Source organism: Festucalex cinctus, chromosome 12 (assembly GCF_051991245.1).
Source record: "Festucalex cinctus isolate MCC-2025b chromosome 12, RoL_Fcin_1.0, whole genome shotgun sequence".
Taxonomy (NCBI): domain Eukaryota; kingdom Metazoa; phylum Chordata; class Actinopteri; order Syngnathiformes; family Syngnathidae; genus Festucalex; species Festucalex cinctus.
Genome location: NC_135422.1, coordinates 24,163,510 through 24,173,509, shown reverse-complemented (window position 1 = coordinate 24,173,509; position 10,000 = coordinate 24,163,510). Strand labels below are relative to the sequence as shown.

Sequence of the window (10,000 nt, the reverse complement as noted above, 5' to 3'; positions counted from 1 at the left end):
TTTTTGCTGTAATAACTTATTTCGCTGAACCCGATCAATGATGTCATTGATTGATCGCGCAAGTTATGGCATTACAGTTGATCACTGATCATGCATAAAATGCCAAATATCGTCCGATCACAATCAAGCCCATCAGATTGCCATAAAGTCTAATATGCTGTATATCACTGGCGCTGGACCAAAACCTTGTACCTTCAAAATTGTCACTTTTCAGGTGACGCCAGCAACATGCTGTTTTTTTTGTTTTTTTTGTTTTTTTCAACCATGATCATTGCATCATCAAGATGCCAAGCCATTTTCAAACTTTAGATTGGTCGAAAACTCGCAAAAATAACACCCACTTGTGGACTGAAGTATCAATTTTTGAAAAAATATTACATTTACTAAATTGTTACTTAGGATGTTTCGACTCCATGTCAGTGACATATATGACACCAAGGCAACTTTGAAGATCCCATTAAGGCTACAATTCGTCTCCTGAGGCATCACCTGCCTTGGGTTAATTTTTTTTGTTGCTTTTGGTTTTTTGTTTGTGTTTTTTTTTTTTTTTTTAAGTGACCTGTGTGTCATGTTTAGCGCCATCTAGTGGTGAACTAATGCTTAATTCATTCAATTTAAAACCCCACTATTTCAATGATATGCAAAAACAAAATACTTTTTTTTTAAAATATATATATAATTGTAGGTCAGTAATTATTTTACATGGATGGACCGTCATCTTCCAAGAGGCTGACATGTTTCACTGCGATCTTCCTGCTTGGGATGCTTGTATCTAGTGTCGGATCCAATGGGTTGACCTCTGTTTACCTTCCACAGCTGTAGCCTGCAGATGGTTGTCACTGAGCCCTTTATTTGGGCTCCCGTTGCTTGTCACTTTCTGCTTTGCTCTAGCAAGCTTTGACTATTTATTTATTTTTTTGTTAGCTTCTCCCGCTAGCCTCTCTTGTTAGCTCCGACTAACTCCCGCTACCGTTAGCTTCCACGGCTAGATCCGGTTCGTTTTTTTTTTTTTTTTTTTTTTTTTTTTTTTTTTTTTTTAAACTTGTCGGGCTTCTTTTAACTCTTTGACTGCCACACTTTCTAAAAAAATAAATAAATAAAAAATCCACAGTGCCAGACGCTTTTGAGCATTTTAACTCATCTTTCAAGGCAAAAAGAATATTGTTTGCCTTTACTACATATACAATGTGGCTACTAAATGAAAGATCGCATTCCATTCATCAGAATGTTACTAATCATTATTAAACATCTTTGGCAGTCAAAGAGTTTTAATATGAATTTTGATTAATGTGTTCTAATTATGTCTGTGTAGATTTACATTTTTTATGGCTCAAGATCCAATGCCGACTTCTTCGTCCATAATGGCTTCTTCTTCCAAGACAACATCCATGATTGGGTGAAGATCAAGCTGGGCATCAGCAAAAGTGAGAGACTGTACGCCATGAAAGCAGAGGTGCTGGCACATGCTGGTCTCCCAGTGTACGTATAACCTGTCCTTTATTCCTTGTTTTATTTTTATCCCACGGGTGAGTGGCAGCAAATCATAAGTTGTCTATCCCCCCACATCCAGATCCTGTGCAGAACATACATCAATTTTCATTGGAGGATAATCACATTTTTGTGTTGATTTTAATTGAAATTCAGTAATACAGTTGATTTTGCACTGGTCAAAATGATAGTAATTGCAAGGTTAAAAGTCACCTAAAGAACTAGTGTTGCTTCGATAACGGCTTCGAGGAAATTCTGGTCCACCATCCGGCGTCTCAGGAGAGGAAAGCAGTGCACCATTAACACTGTGTATAGTGGAGATGGTGTGTTGCTGACGTCGACACGGGACATCGTGAGTGATGGGGGGAATACTTTGCAGACCTCCTCAATTCCACCGACATGTTTTCCTTTGAGGAAGTCTGGGGACTCTGAGGTAGGCGCTGTCTTATCTCGGAGTCACCCAGGTGGTTGAAAATCTCCTCAGTGGCAGGGCCCCGGGGGTGGATGAGATCCGCCTGGAGTTCCTAAAGGCTCTAGAATCTAGAGCCTTTGTCAACCACGACAGCCCCACAACATCTAGAGTCGAGCTGTTGTGGGGCTGTCGTGGTTGACACGCCTCTACAACATCGTATGGACATCGGGGACAGTGCCTCTGGATTGGCAGACCGGGGTGGTGGTCCCACTTTTTAACTCATTCGCTCCCAGCCATTTTCACAGAAACAATCCCGTTCGCTTCCGGCTGTTTTACTGGATTTTGACTGATTTTGCAAGGCCCCCAGAATGTTGCGTTCTATTACTATAAAACCATGGAACCTATCAAAAGTAAGATTAAAGTCTCTTCTTTCATCAGGAAAAAAAAAGGATATTTCCATCTATTTCGGTTTTACAGATATTGGCACTAGAAGAGAGCTAAGTTTCATGAGTTTTCACAAATCTATTTAAAATTGTGAGTTATTGAGCTTTTTTTTCAACATGGCCCTGGTTGATCTCCTTTGTTCTGCTGCCACCTGCTGGCCATTTGTGTAATAACTACCATTTCTGCAACCGTTCCTTTGCCGTTGATAGGCTGCATCAAAGCCTTTAAATTCATGGCTAGAAAATGCCATTTCCTGGAGAAATGGCGTGTGAAGGCTGGAGAGATGATATTATGATATTGAATGATGGTGAATGATGGTGAATGATATTGAATGACATGGACGTGCATTTATCAGTCAAGCCATTAAAAAAAAACAAAAAAAACAAAAAAAACTTATCTATACGTTATTGGGAGCAAATGAGTTAAGAAGGGGGGACCAGAGGGTGTGTTCCAACTATAGAGGGATCACACTCCTCAGCCTCCCTGCTAACGTCTATTCAGGGGTGCTGGAGAGGAGGGTCCATCAGGAAGTCGAGTCTCGGATTCAGGAGGAGCAGTGTGGTTTTTGTCCTGGCTGTGGAACAGTGGACCAGCTACACCCTCGGCAGGATCCTCGAGGGTGCGTGGGAGTTCGCACAACCAGTCCACATGTGTTTTGTGGATTTGGAGAAGGCGTTCGACTGTGTCCCTCGGGGAGTCCTGTGGGGGGGTGCTTCGGGAGTACGGGGTACCGAGCCCCCTTAAACGGGCTGTTCGGTCCCTGTACAACTGGTGTCAGAGTTTGGTCAGCATGGCTGACAGTAAGTCGGATTTGTTTCCAGTGAGAGTTGGATCTGTCAAGGCTGCCCTTTGTCACTGACTCTGTTCATAACTTTTATGGACAGAATTTCTAGGTGCAGCCGTGGCGTTGAGGAGGTCCAGTTTGCTTTTCTCATAATTGCATCTCTGCTTTTTGCAGATGATTTGGTGCTGGTGGCTTCATCAATTTGTGATATCCAACTCTCACTGGAGCAGTTCGCAGCCGAGTGTGAAGTGGTTGGGATGAACATCAGCACTTCCAAATCCGAGACCAGGTCCTCAGTCGGAAAAGGGTGGCGTGCCCTCTCCGGGTCGATGAGATCCTGCCCCAAGTGGAGGAGTTCAAGTAACTTGGGGTCTTGATCACGAGTGAGGGCAGGATGGAGCAGGAGATTGACAGGCGGATCGGTGCAGCGTCCGCAGTGATGCAGACTCTGTATCGGTTAGTTGTGGTGAAGAAAGAGCTGAGCCAAAAGGCAAAGTTCTCAACTTACCAGTCAATCTACGTTCCAACCCTCACCTATGGTCACGAGCTGTGGGTCCTGACCGAAAGAACAAGATCCTGGATTCAAGCGGTCGAAATGAGTTTCCTCCGCAAGGTGTCCGGGCTCTCCCTTAGAGATAGGGTGAGAAGCTCGGTCATCCGGGAGGGGCTCAGTCGAGCCACTGCTCCTCCGCGTTGAGAGGAGCCAGCTGAGGTGGCTCGAGCATCTGGTTCGGATGCATCCTTGGACGCCTCCCAGCTCCGGGCATGTCCCACCGGCGGGAGGCCCCGGGGATGAGCCGGTACGCTGGACTGGGAACGCCTTGGGATACCGCCGGTGGAGGTGGTTGTAGTGGCCGGGGAGAGGGAAGTCTGGGTTTCCCTCCTAACGCTGCCCCAGCGACCCGACCTCGGATTAGCGGCAGAAGATGGATGGATGGATGTTTGCTTCAATACCAGTCTCGGGAGGTGCCCCAATACTGCTTTAAAATGCTGGCATCAGTATCGGTGGGTACTACCAAATAACTAGTCGATGCCATTGACCGATACTCGTCTAGAAATTTGCAGAGGTGGGCAGTGTGATGGAAGTGAACCGTCAGTTCATCGCCGACGGAACCCCCATTTTCTGACGAATGGAAAGAAAAAAAAACAAAAAAAGGACAGTAGGGCTGAACTATATATCGTTTACTGAAAATCGTACCGAAAATTGCGATCTCAGACAGTGTGGTTTCGAGATTGTCAAAGCTACGTTTATTTTTTATTTATTTATTTATTTATTTTTTTTAAGGGCTCTTCCCCCCCCCAAGTTCACAAATCTGTGGCATGCTACAGTGCACACACACACTAGCCAGTTCCGAAATGGTTAAAAAAATAATAATAAAGTGTAGCGTCTAAGTCACGCTGTCATCGAGTCACCCGGAGGTACTTTGTTGTTTTGCGGCTGCTTGACAAGTTAACAACAAACACAGTCCGTGAGTGAGAATGCGAGGAGCTAGCCGCGGAACGGATAGGCTAATTAATACTCCGTATGCAGTAGCAGCAACAAGCTGCGTGGTGCAGAATGCAGATCCACTCCTCAGTGGTGACAAATAACCTCCTAGGTTAAGTGGCGCTTTCACCAAGGTCAAACAGGAAGTCGCTCAGCATGTTAATCGTTCATGTGAAATGCAGAGTCGGGAATGATTCAAAGTAAGTGAGTGCTTGGACGTACAGTAGACTTTTCACAGAAGTCTGGTTCGAACCACTTTAAGGCAGAGAGCCAACAGCTATGAACAGAACATTTGCACTACAATTACTACGATTCTAGACTGAAAATAAGATGACGGTTAGCGATTAGCCTGTTAGCACACGTACGAACGACTAAGCACGCTAACGACTGAGGTCAGCCATGAGGTCAAGCTCGATGTCCAAAGTAAATTAATATAAGATTTCAGCAATGTTATTTGCAACTCATTTCTATCACTGAGTTCTGAGATTTACACAGTAATAGGGCTCAAAATTACCATTATTTTAATAATCAGTGTTTTTTTAATTGTTGAAAATATTTCGTTACATACATAAAAGGCAGACACGTTTACATGAACCCACAAGATTTGAATGAGAAACAGAAGAAAAGAATACTTTCTGGCCCTTTTTTAACAAAAAAATGACCTTTCATAATTATGCCAATTCATAATTATGATTTTTACACTATTACTCACCATTACAGTAAAAAGTTCAAAAGAGTAAATACCATGATGTGAATTTCACGCTATATCACAAAGCCCTCAGTCTCTGTATGGGGAAGATATTTATTGACTATAATATTACATTTATTTACAAAGAACATGTGCATTAGTACAAAATGTAAAATATTTTTTTTACATAGACTATTACACTTAATTGCATATTTAAACTTGGCGCCAAGTAGTACAGTATGTGTTGCCTTAACTTGAACCATTTTAAAGGACCACCTCTCTCACACCTCTTTTGTGTTCTTGCATTATTTGAGCAATAGCTTTTAAATTTGGGTTGGATGTTATTTTCACTCATGTTTGGAAACGTTATTGTATATTGTGAATAAAAATCTGAAAGTGAAGAAAATGGCAAAATAATTTGAAATCACAATATTTGTAAAAAAAAAAAAAAAAAAGCTAAAATCCTTCAGCCCTATATATATATATATATATATATATATATATATATATATATATATATATATATATATATATATATATATATATATATATATTGAGGTGTCAATCGATTAAAATTTGTAATCGTAATTAATCACATGACTTCAATGACTTCATGACTGATGATTAATTGCACATTTTATATCTCAATTTATATCTAATATTGAAAAAAATAATAATAAAACAAATCAATCAAATGTACAATTTTTTCCCCCTAATTTAAATATGTTTTTATTTTTTAGTGATTGATACAGTAATTTCATGACAATTCAATAAAAAAATGTTAAAAAATAAAATAAACTAGAGCTGCGAGCAGCAATTAGGGGCCCTCGCAGCCCGGGCCACGTTGGGGTACTTGCACGTTGGGGTACTGGCACATTGGAAGCAGAATTTCTTTGAAAATGGCATGATAAACCATTGCAAGTGGATTATATTATTATTAATTTTTTTTTGCCAGGTGTGATGATGATGAGTGTGTCAAGCTCAATGGGTTTTGGTGATTGTTAAGATCTGCAAAAATCAGCGTCTTTTTTTTTTTATTTTATTTTTTTTATTTTTTTTTAAGGCATTGAGTTGCCCTGATTGGCATTTTTTGCAAAAGTACATATACACATCATCGCTCGTACTCATTGCACAATGTTGCTTTTATTGTCCATAGAGGCGATCAAAAAAATGAAACTAAATAAAAAAGTACATATGTTTGGATCGGTCTTATGCCAGTGAACATATTGAGTGGTGGAAAGTAAAAGAATATTCATAAATGACTTAGTTATCACACTTACAATGAGTTTATCATTTTTGTAAAAATACCGTAGGTGAGATATTTTTTTTTATGCCTCAAGGACTAGGTGGCGCTGTATTTATAACTGAATTTTGTCATAGAGATACCTTCAGGCCTTGACGATAAATATACATTTCAAGTATGGGATTTTTTGGAACATGTACCTGGGAGTTATTAAGCATATCCTTCATTCATGATATTGCTTTTAATGTCCATAGAGGCTATCAAAAATAAATAAAACTAAAGAACAAAAATATGTATGTTTGGGTAGGTCTAATGCAAGTGAACATTGTGAGTGGTGGAAAGTAAAACAATATTCATAAATCACTTAGTTATCACACTTAGAATGAGTTTACATTTTTTGTAAAAATACCTTAAGTAGGGTATTTTTTTTTTATGCCTCAAGGGCTAGGTGGCGCTGCATATATAACTGAATGTTGTCAAAGAGATACCTTCAGGCCTTGACTATAAACATACATGTCAAGTTTGGGATTTTTTGGAGCATGTACCGGGGAGTTATTAAGCATATCCTTTTTCATTTGGAAAGATGTTTACAATTTTTGTAAAAATACTGTAAGTGGGGTATTTTTTTGTTATGCCTCAAGGGCTAGGTGGTGCTGCATATATAACTGAATATTGTCATAGAGATACCTTCAGGCCTTGACTATAAACATACATGTCAAGTTTGGGATTTTTTGGAGCATGTACCGGGCAGTTATTAAGCACATCCTTTTTCATTGCGAAACACAAAATTTGATGCCCGACCTCATCATATAGTATTTCGAAAAGTCAAGATTTGACATGGCCCAGGTCAAGTCTGAAGTCAGTCGGATGAAACATGTAGGAGAAGTGGGCAAAAGGATGCCCCCTGTAAATGTGCAAAAATCGTCAAAAATGGGACATTAAAAAATTCGTAGCTCACTTCCTATTTATTTTAGCATATGGGTCCAAGAGACTTTTTTGTAGGTCTTGGGCTCCCTCATACACCTAAAAATTTCCGAAGATCTTGCTTAAATTTACAAGTGAGGCTGCTTCGTTAAAAACTCCTAGGGGGCGCTATTGAATCATTTTTGGAAAAATAGCACATTCCACGATAAAATATTGCTCATTTTACCAGGCCAGATGTGTGTGCCAAGTTTCATGTGTTTTTGTGCCAGTTTAGGCCCTCAAAATTGGTGTTGTTTTCTTGGCGAACCGTGCTTAACCACGCCCACATCGATTCGCGAAAACTCACAAACTTCATGTTGTGACAACATGAAGGCCGAAACCCTATTCTGAGCAAATATGAGGTAGGTCCAGTTAACGTGTTTGGAGAAAAACGTTGAAGAAAATTTGTAAGAAAAAAAATTGACACTAGGTGGCGCTATAAGTAAGATGAAATATAAGTTTGTAGATGTCTTTAGGGCTGGACCCTCATCAATTGTCTGAAATTTTGAGAAGATAGGATTATCTGGGTCAAGTTAAAGCAGCTTTTATTGCCACGAAAAATTACCAGACTTTGCGGCACCGTAGCGGCCACGCCCTTTGGCGAAAAGTTACAATATTCGGTGTGGGGCATGATCAACATCTTAAGGCTTTTCTGACCAATTTTCAACTGGATCCCTTCAACGAGCTTGGCACAGTAGCTAAAAACGTAAAGTATGACATTTATTGTCACCACTTGGTGGCGCTAAATGTATAACTGAATTTTATTCTATAGATGTTTTCAGGCCGTGACTATTAAGTTGCATGAGAAGTTTGAGATTTTTTGGAGCTTGTACATGGGAGTTATTAAGCATTTTGTCTTTTCTTTTTGAAAGGCAATTTTTTATGCCCCGCCCCCGTCATATCGTATTTCGAATAGTCAAGATATTTTGCCCAGTTGTTGTCTAATGTCTTGAGATGATACATGCTAAGTTTGAAGTCAATTGGATGAAAAATGTTTGCAAAGGGGGAAAAGCATGACCACAGTGAATGTGCCAAAGTGGGCCAAGATTGGACATTCAAAAATTCATAGCTCACTTCCTGTACATTTTAGGAAATGGCTCCCACTGACTTTTTTTTTTTTACGATTGGTTTTTATTTTTCTACGCTAGGGGGCGCTATAGAGTCGTGTTGTTATGACGACCTCATAATATAAAATTTTTCGCCGGGCCCGAAGAGATTGCAAAGTTTGGTGAGTTTTCGTAAATGTTTAGGTCCTCAAAAATGCGATCGTTTACGGAGAAGAAGAAGAAGAAGAAGAATTCTTACAAAAACAAGACGGACCTCGCAGCGGCCGCTGCTCGGGCCCTCACTAGAGCTGCAAGCAGCTATAAAGCCCGGGCGACGTTGGGGTACTTGCACGTTGGGGTACTGCCACGTTGGGGTACTGGCACATTGGAAGCAGAATTTCTTTGAAAGTGGCATGATAAACCTTTACATGTGGATTTTTTTTATTGCCAGATGTGATGGGTGTGTCAAGCTCCATAGATTTGGTGATTGTTAAGATCTGCAAAAATCAGTGTCGTTTTTTATTTTTAGGCAATGAGTTGCCCTGATTGGTATTTTTTGTAAAAGTATCATCGCATCGTCGCTCGTTCTCATTGCACAATGTTGCTTTTATTGTCCATAGAGGTGATAAAAAAAATTAAAATAAATAGAAAAGTACATATGTTTGGATCGGTCTGATGCCAGTGAACATTTTGAGTGGTGGAAAGTGAAATAATATTCATAAATGACTTAGTTATCACACTTTGAATGTGTTTACAATTTTTGTAAAAATACCGTAAGTGGGGTATTTTTTTTTTTTATGCCTCAAGGGCTAGGTGGCACTGCATATATAACTGAATGTTGTCATAAAGATACCTTCAGGCCTTGACTATAAACATACATGTCAAGTATGGGATTTTTTGGAGCATGTACCTGGGAGTTATGAAGCATATCCTTCATTCACGATATTGTTTTTAATGTCCATAGAGGATATCAAAAAGAAACCAAACTAAATAAAAAAGTACGTCGGTTTGGATAGGTCTGATGCCAGTGAACATTTTGAGTGGTGGAAAATAAAAGAATATTCATAAATGACTTAGTTATCACACTTAGAATGTGTTTACAATTTTTGCAAAAATACCATAAGTGGGGTATTTTTTTTTCTGCCTCAAGGGCTAGGTGGCGCTGTATATAGAACTGAATGTTGTCATAGACATACCTTCAGGCCTTAACTATAAACGTACATGTCAAGTTTGGGATTTTTTGGAGGATGTACCGGGGAGTTATTAAGCATATCCTTTTCCATCTGAAAACACAAAATTTGATGCCACGCCCTCATCATATAGTTTTCCGAAAAGCCGAGATTTTGTTCCCCTGTCGTTGGCTCAGGTCTTGACATGGTCCAGGTCAAGTTTGAAGCAAATTAAATGAAACGTGTAGGAGAAGTGGGCAAAAGTATGCCCCCTGTA

General features: G+C 39.9%; 1 protein-coding gene across 4 annotated transcripts in view; it reads left to right on the top strand.

The window, feature by feature from the left end:
* setd3 (SET domain containing 3, actin histidine methyltransferase) overlaps positions 1 to 10,000 on the top strand; it is a 412,972-nt gene that overhangs the window by 248,524 nt on the left and 154,448 nt on the right. For all 4 annotated transcript variants that reach the window (XM_077538338.1, XM_077538340.1, XM_077538339.1 and 1 more), the window contains one exon: positions 1,313 to 1,479. In XM_077538338.1, the coding sequence (XP_077394464.1) occupies positions 1,313 to 1,479 (167 nt within the window). The remainder of the gene's footprint in view (positions 1 to 1,312; positions 1,480 to 10,000) is intronic.